General features: G+C 40.2%; 1 protein-coding gene across 3 annotated transcripts in view; it reads right to left on the bottom strand.

Moving 5' to 3' along the window:
* Positions 1-15,442, bottom strand: part of MPP3 (MAGUK p55 scaffold protein 3) — an 80,875-nt gene that overhangs the window by 36,525 nt on the left and 28,908 nt on the right. For 2 of the 3 annotated variants that reach the window (XM_078377968.1, XM_078377969.1), the window contains exons 7-8: positions 11,021-11,123; positions 9,958-10,043 (exon numbers count right to left, since the gene is read on the bottom strand). In XM_078377968.1, the coding sequence (XP_078234094.1) occupies positions 9,958-10,043; positions 11,021-11,123 (189 nt within the window). The remainder of the gene's footprint in view (positions 1-9,957; positions 10,044-11,020; positions 11,124-15,442) is intronic. The other variant, XM_078377970.1, reaches the window with a different exon arrangement.

A 15,442-nucleotide genomic window follows, 5' to 3' on the forward strand; every position in this document is an offset into this window, starting at 1 on the left:
ACTCTTGCTTAATAAAGCTCAGATTACTGGTCCACCTAGTTTGGTTATTGTCCGAACTGGCCTTTCCCAACCAAGGGCGCTACAACCCCATTGTTCCCACCCAGTACAATAGGAGTTGCAGGCTAACTCATCGGGAACACATCCAATTGGATGAAGCTCGACAACACTGACTGGCTGTAACTTGCCAAGTCTCCATCATTTCAAACTGCATTTTTAGGCTTCACATGCCTCTGGTCAGCAGACAGAAGAAATCAGAAGAAAGATGAGTCAGAGGTATCCCTCTGTACAGAAAGCTTTAGTTAAGTGGCAAGAGGTTTGTGTTAAGTGTTCATTCTTCTGAGACAACCAAACAAGACCAATGTATTTAAGCAACAGACAAGCATTCTTTTAAACAAATGGTATGGGATAATAAACAGCCTATCAGAATTGGACCAGGGTTGAAATTCCATGGTCAGCTAATAGGGACCAATTGGATTGGTCTCTCTCAGTCAGCTCACCTCTTTGGTGTTTTTGGAAAAATAATATGGGATGCACTCATAGATAATGCCTGGAGATCCACTGGAAGAAATATAGGGTGTTAAGGTACTGTGAGGCAGCAGCCTGAGATGGCAGAATCATGATATGCATCCTTCAGTCTCGAGAGACTATGGTAACGTGCTCTGTATGGAGGACTTGGAACAGCATCTAGTATTTTGACGCTGTACGCGAAGCTGGAGAATACTAGATGATATTAAGAAAGCAGCAGCTGCCACTGCCATTTTCTGGCTGTTTCATACCTGCAGAGGACAGATAACCTTTCCTGCACTTCCCAAGGCAGCTTTTTGTGCTCAGGTGCAGCAGAGAAGGCTGTGCCATCTTGAAATCAGGTTCTGAGACTAGCACAGTTGGCTTCTGCAACTGGAAGGTAAAGGTACCATCCAGTCTTTTACCTCAGACAACAACATGGCTGCCAGCCCTGACAGAAGGCACTCCTATCATTTCACAGCGAAGAAAAATGTAGATTTGGTGCAACAGCCAAATCTATATATCTCCTCACACCCAGCAATGTTATCAAATACGATTTCAGTTTATTCTTTGTGCAGCAAGTTTTCCAAGCTCTACCTTTGCCAATAGCATTATTACAATTTCATTGTCTCTTGTTTTTAATTTGACAGTGCTTTTTAGTTGATTTATTCTTCAGCTACTCACTGACCTGTGTCCACCTTGCAGTTCAGTTCTGCAATTAGCATTCTGCAAATTTTCCCCAACAGAAAAAAGCCATATCTTAATACAAGAGGGTTCATTTTGTATGCAAAAGGTCCGAAGTTCAGTCTGCAACACCTCCAGCAAAGGCCAGAAAAGATCTTATCTGAAACCCTGAAAAGCTGCCACCATACAGTGCAGTAGACCAGTGGTCCTCAACCTTGGGCCTCCAGATGTTCTTGAACTACAACTCCCAGCTTTTACCACCACGTCTGCTGGCCAGGATTTCTGGGAGTTGAAGTCCAAGAACATCTGGAGGCCCAAGGTTGAGGACCACTGCAGTAGACTCTATCAAGCTAGATGAAACAGTAAAGTAAAATACTAAACCATTTTATGAAACCATTCTATGTTCACTATGAACAACTTCAGAATCTTGTATTGGGGTATAAAAACAGCACATTAAGAGCCTTGGGTCTTGGGACCTAACTAAAGGACATGCTTACTACATTTGTAGAAGAGGTCCTTCCTGACGTGGCAAAAAGACATCTATATCTTTTAACACCCACTTTTCTTCACTTACATACTTTGTATTCAACTAGGTTTTGTTTTGTGACTTGATGATGAAAGGTAATCATGGAGTTCATTTATAAGTCTGAGGAATCTCATGCTGGGAGGAATTTCCAACTACCGGTACATTTATTCTATGATTCTACGAATTTCCAGGTTAATTGAAAGATTTACACATTTCCTTTAATGCCTAATTTGACCCTCAGGGTCAACTTGTATAATTTGCTTATGATTGCAGTCTAATCCATATATATCTAGGTACAGATTCCTTTGAATAAAATGAGGCTTAATGTACACTGGATTGCTCTGCATCACATACTCTGAGACTGACGTACTGTAATTATAAAAAGCATGCTGGTATAGTAAAAGGCAAGGTGATGATGAGGAGTGACTAAGCAGGATTTTTTTTCCAGGGTCCTGCAGTAATTCATTAACCCTGTTCATCACTAGCAGATGCAAAGAGAGGAGGAGATAGTAAGCAAAACAATTCAGTTCATAAAACGCTGTGTAAAATTAAATTATAAAAGCCAAAGTAGGCATTTGAAACCAATTCTTAAATCCATACTTTATTGGGTGAGCCCATTTAAAAGGCATTAAAAGTGTGTTAGCTTTTAGGAGTACTATCTCTTCATCAGTGATTAAGTGATAGTATTCTCAAAAGCTTGCACATTTTTGTGTCTTTTTTGGTGGCCTAATGAAGGCATCACCTCAATATGCTGTTTGGAATTCAATTTTCTTTCTTTTCCTGAATTAACATCATCTGTACACACTGCAGAAACCAATTCTTGGCAGAGATATATTTAAAAACACAAATACTAATCCTTGGTCCTATTTCACTGGAGGTCCTTAAATAGAGGAGGAAGAGCCGGCTGCCAGGGATAATGAACGTGCATCCTCCACTGCAGATCTGTCATTGGGGAGGGGGATGTCCAAGAACAGGGAATATCCATGAACTTTGCAAGTCTAGGATTTTAAACATTTGTGTTTTGAGCAGACCTTGGAAAATTTACCTTTTTTCCCCAACTATAATTCCCAGAATCCCCAACCAGCCCAGTTATAAATTTGGGGGATTGTGCATATTATGTATCCCTCTTGGCTCATCTGGCATGAATTTTTGCAGCCTATATGGCTCTCTTGATCATGGCACCCTTAAGACCATGCTTATCATGGTTCTAGAATTTGGAATCTTTTTTTCTTTTGATTTTTTTACTGCTTTTCTATTATTATGTTTTGTTGTGTCTGCCACTCCGACCAGTAACTTTACTACTAGTTGGGTAGGATTAAAATGTAAATAAATAAATGAAATGAAATACAGCTGCAAAAAAGTAATTTTTCGAACAAAGATCTTGCCTCACTTTCTCTGTTCTGAAAATAACAGCCATTTTCCATGCACTGTCCTTGCCGCTAGAAGGGTTTCCCCCCCTGATTAATCTTAAAAACATCGAGGTATAAACTGCATTTTGCACACACCACATTGTCACATTCTCCTAAACAGGTACTGTCACTGACAGTGAAAAAGAGGAAGAGATATGGAGAAGGGCTTTGTAACCTGAAACTCTTCGCACCAAAGCTTAGAATTATTTTCAGATGTCTGAATAAGAATCCTGACAGTTTGGGTTCCTTTGCTATGAAAGGTCCCATTGCTTAAAGAACCAAAAACAGAAAAGGAGACTTCTTCCCTCTCGCACTGAGTGAAAGCTTTCAGTGACTGAGATTTCTTGCATTCAATACATCTCTCATAAACCAACCCAATCAAAGGGACTGTTCCATTTTGCTTTCTTGTTTCCAGTTTGGGTAGTAAGAGATGAAAGGATGTTCCCCTTCCCAGTGAGGCACTTAGCTCATTTTTGCAAGTCAGTAAATGACAAATGTTCAGAGGACCTATTTATGTCACTTTGCAAGGCATCTGATGCATTAATAAACAACACATATATTTAGGGCACACCATTTTACTGAATAACATCAGGCAAGCATTTAATAGTTTAATTTAATCTGATTATTTTAACAAAAAAAAAATCCTACCGCATTTCGTATGCACGTATATTCAAATGCAAGTCTGCACAATGGGGCTAAGGAATCCTTTCTATGTTGAAGGGTGCTGTCCCTCCAGAAATTTACAAAAGTTATTTTTGGACTACAACTCCCAAAATCTCTTTAGCAAGCATGCTTGTTAGACTATTCTGGGACTGTAGTCTAAATAAACTATTTGATTTTGTCATGGTCTAATTTGCTAAGAGATCATCTTTTGAGTACGACATACCAATAATGGACCTGACTGGAGTCAAAAACGTATATAGCCCAGCCCAGTGTGGGTGGGAAGCTACTCTTCTCTCTCTTTGTCACTCTATTTCCTCCTCCTCCTCCTTCCTCTCTCTCTCTCTCTCTCACTCTCTCTTTCTCTCTCTCCCTCTCCCTCTCCTTCTCCCAGAAACTGCTCTGAGCAAACCATTTGTGCTACAACAGCTGACAACTGGACCTTTTTCTGAAGCTGCAGTAATTCTGCTCAGTCCACTGCCATTCATTATAAAGACACACAAAATAAGGAGAAAAACCGAAATGATTTATGTCTCTTAACATATTCATTAAAACTCATTTATTCTTTGATTTCAGAGCACTCTACTTTTGGAGCTTAAAATGGTAGTAGAAGCTTTAGGAAAAAAGCATATTTTATAACAAGATATTTGTAAAATAGCTTACCAGAAAATAAATATAAAATGCATACTGATTTCCATGCAGATTTTCTCAGGAAATACATGCAGATTAATGTAGAACAACATAAGACTTATGAATTAACACATCAAAATTAACAAAGACCAAAATAGCCTGATAGGACTATTCCTTCCTTCCATCCTTCCATCCTTCCTTCCTTTATTTTATTTTATTTTATTTTATTTTATTTTATTTTATTTGCTGATTTTATTCCCATAGGGGACCCAGGTCAGCTAACAACAACTAAAATTATAAAACAATCAACTGTTTAAAATAATATATGACTATATTAAAAAACAATTAAACACATATCAAGATTTAAAACAATTTTTAAAAAACACTTGAAAATCTGTAAGTTAATAAAGAACATATTTTTGAGAAACCTGCTGCTTAAAAGCCTGCTTGAAGAGGAAGGTCTTTGCCTGACAATGAAAGGACAATAGGGAGGAGGTCAACTTGGCTTCTTGGGGCAGTGTATTCCGAAGTCTTGGAACTGAGAAGGCCCTCTCCCGTGTCCTTGTCAAACAAGCTTGGAAGGTAGTAGCACAGAAAGAGGGCCTCCCCAGAAGATCTTAAAATCTGAGAAGGCCTGGCCCCAAGCCAGGGTTTTATAGGTAATAGCCAGTGCTTTGAACTGGGCCCAGAAACAGATTGGGAGCCAGTGAAGTCATTTTAATAAAGGAGTTACATATTCCCTGTAACCAGCAATAATCAGCAGTCTGACTGCAGCATTTTGAACCAAATGAAGTTTCTGAACACTATCAAAGGCAGCCCCAAACAGAGTGCATTGCAGTTATCCAAACAGAATGTAACATTTGTCACTTTAGTCTGACTGGACATCTCAAGGAAGTGGCGCAAGTGGCGCACTGGCTTTAACTGTGCGAATGCACCCCTGGTCACTGCTGAAACCTATGCATCCAAGCTCAGGGTCCTAGGAAAACACTCAAGATACAGACCTGACTTTTCAGGAGGAGTGTAGCACCATCCAGTACAGACTGAATCCCTAGCCCCTGATTTGCCTTTTGACTGACCAGGGTAGCACCTCTGTCTCATCCAGATTAAGCTTCCATTTCCTCATCCAGTCCACAACAGACACTGGTCTAAGCACAGGACAACTTTAAAGGCCATTAAACTAGAAACATCAAGGACAGAATTCGGAGTCTTCTTTGTCCTGTTATCTTCCAAACCGCCAAGCTAAGGGTTCTCCTTACAACTTGGGAAAGTTATCTTCAGAACCTACAGAAATAAGTTATACAAAGTTATCTTCATCCTCTACAGAATTCTAGTGGCTATGCTTGCTGGAGGATTCTGGAAATTCAACCCCCCCCCAAAAAAAACCCCTCTTCCAGATGCTTGATCTTCTCCTTATAATTCTCAGAGACTGCAACACGATAATGTTCTGATATAACGATATACACATCCATTTGTAAGATGTTGGTTTAAGGCATAAAATACCACTGTGATGTTCCCTAGAACATTCTGCTTTCCAGAGCGGGGGGGGGGGGGGAATGATATTTCCAGCTTTTTTTCTGTTGCTTTTAAAAGCAAGGAAGACAACACTGATGATTCAGGTGTCCTTGGCTACTCTACAATCTCGAAAGGACAACTTTTGTAGAGTTCATGTTTACTTTTCAAGATACATCCTCAACTTCAATGGTAATTACAGCACCATTGAGGAATGCCTTTGGGATGAAGGCTGCATTTCTCCATGCTCCCGAGTAGGAGTTGCTGAGCAAGTCATCTCTTCTTTGCAATGGAAGAAGTTGCCTTGTCATTCTATAATTAATGCTGTGCCAAAACTGGCATGTTAAATACAGTTTCTGCATCACTAGGACAGAAGGGAAGTCATGTTCCCAACCAAAAACCTTCTCTGGAAATTACTTCTCAGTAATGACATTCAGCACTGCAGAAACAGTGTTTCATACCCTCTTGGAGTTTGCTGCCTTTCCAGACGTTAGAAATAACTTATAACTTACAATAAACAATTAATTGCAAGTAACTATTTGTAGCTAGTGACTCCCAACATTGCTGCTACTTTTCCCACAGCTAAAGTATCATCATTATGTTATTACTGTAACTTGAGAAGGAGTAACTATCCTCCTTTTCCAGCAGGTCTCACTAAACAGTCTGGGTTTGAGATTTTATAGTGAGTTCTAAAATGACTAGGGGAACTGTGGAAAACACAGCCATACACATGTACATTGTGCGTTAAAAGTGGGGTTTGAACAGCTGTATAGTAGGGGTCACTGCAAAACAGTCAGCCGGATCTCCAGCCAAATCTGAAAGCAGGATCAAAGTAACACTTCCTTGAAAAAAAAAATCTCTTTCATAATTACTTAAAACATGAGCGTGGATGTAAACGAATGATAAGAAATACATAACATTGGAAAGAAAACCATAACATGGTGGGGGGACGGGACTCTTAAGAGTCTTAAAATGTGGACAGAACAAATTGGTACCTGGCCAAGTTAATTCACCAGCAGTGAATGGTCATGGCATTTTGACTACCCAGTAAAACAGTATCCAAGTAAATTATTATGGAACCAGTTAGCTGTTACAGCAAATGCAAGAGCCCAAGTAAAAAAAAATATAAAAAAGGAGTTGCTTCCTTACAAATTTGCTACCTTAGTACAGTAAAAGGAATAGAGATTTCCATTAAAAAAATTCTGATCATTTATATAGATCAGCAATTTACTACACAAGCAAAATTCAGTTTACAACTGGAGGGAAATGTAAAGAACTGAGAGAAATATAAATATAGGGAGATAAAAGACACACACATGACATGACATGACATACCACATACACCAGATAACAACAATACTGATACTAGACACCAGACATCAAAGAGCAGTAACATGAAGCAGCAAAGTAGCAGTAGAAAAGACATGATGGATTTCCCCCCATAGAGTCAAAGTGGTTTGGCTGGGTGAGCACTTGGAATATTTTTCTGTGTGTATCTTTATAAGACGCTTAAAGGCTAATCAATGTATTTTCTTTCATAGTCTTACTTTTAAGAAGTTTGATGTTTTGGAGATATATTCTCTGCTCTTGATTGTGCCTTTTTAGGCTTTAAGCTCCTACATTATTAAAAAATAATGAAAACATATTTTGCAATATTTTTATTGTACCTTTTACGCTCCTTTATTTTGTACTGAAATCTAAGCATTTTCCTAAGACTTAGGTTTCTACGTATGTTCAAATATTTGTGCCTATAGTTTTTTTCACAGCTGCAAGATTTTAGCTGGTCTTTTACATGTCTGCGCCCACAGCTTTTTCAATGCTGTAAGTTTGATTTCACTACATCTGAAATGTGCTTGCAACTTCTCAAAACCGTACATGTTTTCAACAATTCTTAAGTATTTTGATAATACAGAACAGAAAAGCAATACAAAGCCTGTAGACATAGATAAGCTGATTTTGCCTGGAATCATTCCAACAAGGAAACTCCTTATTTTTCCCTAGATACCCAGATGGATTCTGATATGATTGGAATGTTTTTTTCCCCATTCTGGAATTAACCCTAAATGGGATAAATACCAGCTGAGATGAACATAGGCTTCTGATTTTTCTCTCTTTCTAGAGTTCTATAGAAGCTGTTCAGGCATCAGACTTTCTGACAAAATAGTAGTAGAGGAATAATACACAGGACACAGTTCAAGAGCTCTCTTGTACTATAGCTCATACTCTGTTCTAAGTGGTGAGGTGGTGGTGCCCCTATCATTACCAGCATGCACGGTTACTAGTTGGGGTAATGAGGGGGGTGTCGTCCTAAGATTCAGATAGCAGTGAAGGAGAGAACAAACTAAACTGATTTATACTGGAACTACTGAATTCTAGAGCATAGGCAGCTTCCTTATACCAGGTTAGACTATTTCTCCACCTAAGCCAACATTGTCTGCACTGACTGGTAGCACCTATTCTGGTCAAGCAGGAATGGGTCTTTTCCATCACCTGCTGCCCAAGATCTTTTTCCATGCAGATGCTGGGGACTGAAACTGGGATCTTCTGCATGTCAAGCAAATGCCCAGCCATTAACGAGTGGCTCTTTTTTCAGCTGATTTTTCCATGCAGTTACTTCTGACGAAATACAGTGGTGCCTCACATAGCGACGTTAATCCGTGCAGCAAAAATTGCTGCAAAGCGATTTCGTCGCTATGCGATTTTAAAAAGCCCATTGGAATGCATTGAAACCCCTTCAATGCATTCCTATGGGCTTAAAACTCACCTTAAAGTGAAAATCCTCCATATGGCAGCCATTTTCGCTGCCTGGTAAGCAAAGAATCCGTCCCTAAACACAGTGGGCGGCCATTTTTTTTACCCGACGGCCATTTTGGAACTGCCGATCAGCTGTTGGAAAATCATCGCTATGCGATGATCGGTAAGTGAAACAGTGAACCGATCATCGCAAAGCGATTTTTCCCCATAGGGAACATCGCAATGCAATCGGTTTTGCGATCGCAAAATCTTCATCGCTATGCGGTTTCATCATTAAACAGGGCGCTCGTTAAGCGAGGCACCACTGTACTGTATTTTTCCATGTATACGACCCCCCCAATGTATAAGACAACTCCCTAATTTTGACCCTTGACAGAGGTGGAGGAGCAGTCAATGGGCAGCCACAAGGGGCAGCCCAGCGTGGCTGCTCCTCCACCTCCGTCTCCTGCTGCTGCTGCCTCTGCAGCCCAATCACCTCCTCCAGTGTGACTGCCGGGGCTCACCCCCAGCTCACGTTGCTGCCTCGTCCCTTGCCCAAATGAAGCTCACGAGTGGCACTAGAGGAGGCGATCTGACAGCGGCGGTCGCAGTCAATAGATAGCAGTGAGAGGCGGTCAAGCATGGCTCCTTTTTGACTCCATCTCTGCCTCCTCCTGCTGCTGCCTCCGCCACTGGATCACCTCCTCCAGCATCACTCGCAGGCTCCCTTCAGACAGGGGACAAGACGGCGATGTGAGCTGGAGGTGAGACCCAACAGTGGCACTAGAAGAGGCGATCGGACGGTAGAGGCAGCAGTCAATAGGCAGATGTGAGAGGCAGCCGAGTGCGGCTGCTCATTTGCCTCTGCCTCCTTCCATGTATAAAACAACCCTCAATTTTTCCTCTAATTGTTTTAGGAAAAAGTGTTGTTTTATGCACGGAAAAATGTGGTAGATGGCAGGAGATACAATCATGGATCTCTCACTGCATGTTTACTTTGGCCCTTCAACAAAATGGTCTTTAGTATGCTGGAGAACCAGTGTTGGGAGAAAATTAGACTAGCCCTGCAATATTACTGGTTTATCAGGCATACATCAGAAGGAGTAGACATATGCTTCTTTATTTCCATGTACAAAAACCAGATTCCCAGAAAGTTCACAGGTCAGTTACAATGGGGCATATCCCACATATTTAGGCAAAAGCTGCACTGCGCTTAGTTTCAAGTAGATCTCTCTAACATTGCACTGTAAATACTGAAAGCTTAGTGAGTTAGCATTTAAGAGTGGAATAGTGAAAACATACCAAAATTTGGCTAATCTCTTCTGGACGTTTGTGAAGCACAGCAATGCCATTGACTTCTCGCAGTTCATCTCCAACATGGACAAGACCTAGGAGGAAGAAAAGAGAAAAATATTAAAAAGTAACTATCCTTTCTAGAACAGGAAAGGTTCCACATATTGCACAGATGGCTGACGATGGCCCTTTGGGTGCTGGACTGCAACTGCCATTATCCCTCACTGCCAGATATGCTAACCAGGACTGAAAGGAGTTGCAGTTCATCAACTTCTACATGGCCACAAGCTGCCCACTCCGGAAGCCATTCTTGTCAGAACCTCTTGTTGATACCCACCCTTTTGCTCTTGCTGTCAAGACCTAGCTGCAACGCTCACTAAAGATACAAGATATATTCCAAAACATTCTTGCCCTTAACTAAAAAAACCTTATTTTCATGTACCGAGACATCCCATCAAAAATAGTCAGCAATTGCAAAATTTTAGACATGCTCCTCAACAAGTGAAAATAACAGCACTTTTCACCAGAACCAGTATTAGTACAAAAAAAAGTTGTATACAGCATAAAACCTCTGTATTTTCACCCATAAAGCTTTGTATTTTATATAAAATACAAGTGTGGGTTCTTTTTTTTAACAAAATACTTTTTACACAAAATGTGTTTTTTGTTCAGAAAAGGTTCCAAAATGTAAGAAATACACAAAAACTTTCATAAACTCACTTTCCAAGGAGGAAAAAATTGAAGTTTTTTTACCTGTGGGAACTAAGTAACTGAAGGTTTCTCTCTAAGAGTAGGCTGAATAATATCATCTTGCGTAATGGCGCAGTCAGATTCTAACAAGAAGCTGCTAAGCTGGAAAGAACTAGAAGAGCATCTCAACTATTTTCAGATCTATGCATACAAAACATATGTTCAGTGCTACATTCACTGACAAGACTGGGAGTGGGGCAATATCACTTCAAGCCCTTGAATTGGTCCAGTGAAATTATTTAGAGCACCACTCCCCATAAAATCCTAAATCAATCCAAGGAGTACTTCCACTTTCTAACTTCAGCATAAAGGAGAAAAACACCTGCTATGTGAAGAATCATACCACTGCGGTCAGCTGCTCCTCCCCTCATGATCCGGGCCACAATCACAGCCCCTGTGTGCTCATCCCGCCTGATTGTTGCACCCTAGATTGGAAAGAAGATGCCTATCAGTTTGTGCTTCTTGTCTAGTCCACATATAGGCAGCCGTGCACAATTAAACCCAAAGTCCACTCCTGCAACCTAATGCCCTCCAAACAATTCCCATAATTCCTGTGACCAAGGCTGCTCAGGATTATAGGAAGTTCAATCAAAAACATACGGAGGATGCCAAGCTAGAGGAAGCTGATTTAATGATTTAATAGAAAGCCTAAGCACATTATTCGAGAAATCCCACAAGGGCTTGTTTCCAGCAGCATTCCAGGGGCACTATGATATATAATAGCCCAGTGCTAGATTATTTTTCTTGATGAAATTTTCTAATTTCCCTTAAGAGCAGTGGGTCCCAACCTTGGATAATCCAGGCATTCTTGGACTGCAATTCCCAGAAGTCTTCCCCACCAGTTGTGCTTGCCAGGGTTTCTGGGAACTGAAGTCTGAGAACACCTGGGTTACCCAAGGTTGGGAAACACTGCTTTAGAAATAACTAAGGTGAGAATCATCTCCAGATTTTACAGAACTAAATTTAACTACTATTCCAGAAATGATCATTTTAACCTACAATATTTTACACATATTGGGAGCACAGTACCTGATAGAATACATCTTCAGAATCTCTTAAGATCAATATCTGAGGTCTCCTTCCCATCCATAGAATGCTTATCCCAGGGAGCTTTATCTGCTTCTGACACTACTGTCTCTTCAGCACTAGATTAAAATGTTTCTCTGTTCATCGACATATGACTAGCTAATTTTAAAATATTAGAATTATGCCAGTTTATTATCCCTATGATTTTACATAATTGACTGGATAGCTCAGTGTGTTGAAGCATTTGGGTGCGGGGTTATTACCCTGTTTCCACGAAAGTAAGACCTAACCTGAAAATAAGCCCTAGTATGATTTTTGCCGACAAAGTTCCGCATATTCAAAGCTACGGTTTTTCCAGTAGTGTTGTATGGAAGTGAGAGCTAGACCATAAAGAAGCCTGATCTCCGAAGAATTGATGCTTTTGAATTGTCCCCTGGACTGCAAAGAGCTCAAACATATCCATTTTGAAGGAAATCAACCCTGAGTGCTCACTGGAAGGACAGATCCTGAAGATGAAGCTCCAATACAGTACTTTGGCCATCTCATGAGAAGACTCCCTGGAAAAGACCCTGGTGTTGGGAAAGTGTGAGGGCAAGAGGAGAAGGGGACAACAGAGGATGAGATGGTTGGACAGTGTCATCAAAGCGACCAACATGAATTTGACCCAACTCCGGGAAGCAGTGGAAGACAGGAAGGCCTGGTGTGCTCTGGTCCATTGGGTCACGAAAAGTCGGACACAACTTAACGACTAAATAACAACAAATGATTTTTCAGGATGCTTGTAATATAAGCCCTACCCCAAAAATAAGCCCTAGTTAAGTGAAACCCCACCACCCACCATTGTGCAGCACTGAGCAACAACCAGATGACATGACTGTATTTGAATAAATGTAGATTGTTGTACATTAAAAAAAAAATAAAACATCCCCTGAAAATAAGCCCTAAGGCTTTTTTGGAGCAAAAATTAATATAAGATCCTACCTTATTTTCAGGGAAACACAGTAGTTCAATCCTCCACTGAAGAGCCAGCTTGTGCAGTCTTAAGACAAACTGCATGGTGCTAGAGCACCATGAGAATAAGGGACTGATCAACTGTTTCTGAGAACCTTATGCCTAGAAAATCCTGGGAAGGTTGCCATAAGTAAGAATTGATTTGGGAGCAGATAACCTACTTGCATATAATTTGACATCTTTGGTATATTTTTATAATTATACGATATATAGTTTTGAGTTTTATATATTTTATTTTTTGCAAGATGCCTTGTGCCTCTCTTGCATTTTTTTAAAAAGAAGCAGGCATCTAAGAAATTCAATAAACCATAAACCATAACAATCTTATTTTGTTTGAGGAAATACTTTTGGGGGTCTGTCCTTCATTTATTGCTGATCCAGAGGGGCATAAATAAGGCTGTACCAAATGTTCTCGTAAGAAATTTATCACATTCACAGAAATGAGAGAAGGGGGGAAAAAGAGAGGAAGAACAAAGTGGATTGAAGAGCCCTTGATGAGATTTGGGAGTAGCTTTTGGGAAGTGAACTTACATTTCTCCTTCTTAGCCTTTACAGAGAAGTGGAGAAATTGGGGTGGGGTGGGGGCTGCCTAGAGAAGAGCAGATGACTTTCTTATTGGAGGAGGACTTACATTTTAGCAGGCACAAATTGCAGCAAATGAGAAGGTTTTTAAAATTTACATTAACCACCACTGCCATTATCACCACGTTTCTTTATTGCTCTAGCACTAGCCTCATCCACATGTTTTAAAAGCATGCACATACCATGTGATGAGTTGAACACCCTAACCCCATCCCCTCTGTAATTTTCCTCACATGACAATGCATGTCAGAAGAGGAACCTTCGTTATGTTTGCAGAGATTCCAACCATGAACCAGCTTTTTTTAACATTCTGGTTGATGAGTAGCGCCTCCACAAGTAAGAAAGGATGTTTTCTTCCAACTTTTGCTTCAATGTGAAAAAACAGTCATCGGAGGGGCAGAACTAGCATGTTACTTCAACACTGGAATGTGGCTAGCATTTGCTGCTATCTCCTATGGCAGTAGTGATCATCCTCCATTAGAAGCCATCTTGCCCACATCCACGCCCACAGTGCCTCACATAAAAAGAGCCTGCATTTTGTAAAACATTTTGGAGCAAGACTGACCTCACAGGGGACATCAGGGCTGTCACAGAAAAGCAGGAAAAAGTTGTCTTAAAGAAAGAATGAGGGGGAGTTGTAATAAAATCCTGACGGTGTTACTGTCCCTGCTAAAAATGTAAGCATTCCTGCACTTCATCTGCCCAAGAAAGGAGGGTCAATCCAAAACATTCTGGTCCCTGAGGCAAGGAGTAGCAAATAGCAACTCTCCCACAGCAAACCAAGGTCCATCCAGTACTGAAAACCAGTCAAATTATTTTGGCACATGAGACAGAAGATTCTACAGGCACCTCTTTGCATCTGAAGCAATAAAAATATGACAATGATAACTAAGTAGCTAACAATTTGCTGCCCTTTCATGAAAAAACCTATATATGGTACTTCCCTCACTCTGCCTAATGGCAGAGTTTTGCTTTTACTTTAAAAAAAAAAACACTGAAGCTGAGGATAGAAAAAAACTATTTCAATTTTATTGTTTCTCCCCAAATAGCTGCATTGTGTTGTGCTGTATTTATGCCGCCTTCTGACTTTGGAATTTTTGAGAATTTTTCTAACACATTTTTCCAAACATATGGATTTATTTTCAGATTCTACCTAAATTCCACAACTTTTCCCATTACCTCAAGTGCTTTAAAAGCAACAAGGAGTCTTGTGGCACATTAAAAACAAGCAAGCTTTATAAGGCATGAGGTTACATGGCCTGTAGCTCTTTTTTAAAAAGATGCAAATGTGTTTTCACATACAGTATTTTTAAAGATGTATATTTTCAGACATTCATATTTTGAAATGGGCACATTATTTCGTGTGCATATTATTTCTCCAAAAGTTTACAAATACGCATGCTTTTGAAGTGATGTGTGTTTGGTTGTGGGTTTTTCGGGCTTCTTGGCCGTGTTCTGAAGGTGGTTTTTCCTAACGTTTTGCCAGTCTCTGTGGCCGGCATCTTCAGAGGACAGCAAAGCCTTCGCGAATACATTAATGTGTGTTTCTTATTGCTACAAGTCTACAAGTCTCAAAAGATACAAAAATACTCAGAGTGCTTTGTTAAATACAATTAACTATTTTTCTTCTAAAACTCCAGCCATTCATGACTGCACGATAGCAGGACAATGCTCTTGATATTGGAATCCTACCATTGCTCAGATATGAATAGTTTCATATACAGTATCACTATATTTACTGTTTTTAAAGAGCTTCCCACATTCTGCCCAATGATAGGGCCAGCACTGCAGAACAGTCATATGAGTTCCTCAGCTCAAACCTAATTGTGCACAAAGCACTTCCCCATCTTCAGAGCCCAAGAAATGGACAAGAAAGTGTTGAGTGAGACCCTTCTAAACAGCCCAACTTCTAGCTCTTCTTCACTCAAACAGAGCGTGAATGGTTTAAACATCAAGGTTGCAAGCCCACAACATTTCTAAAACTAAAAAAAAGTCACCAATGGGAAAAAAAGGAATGGTTTTAAATTCAGAATAAAGAAAACAGATATACTTAATCAGACAATGTCAAAATCACAAGAGGGCACCTCTTTCAGTGTTTCAGAGCCAAATTTAATCTTTCAGTGGT

The sequence above is a fragment of the Pogona vitticeps genome, chromosome 6 (genome assembly GCF_051106095.1).
Source record: "Pogona vitticeps strain Pit_001003342236 chromosome 6, PviZW2.1, whole genome shotgun sequence".
NCBI classification, from domain to species: domain Eukaryota; kingdom Metazoa; phylum Chordata; class Lepidosauria; order Squamata; family Agamidae; genus Pogona; species Pogona vitticeps.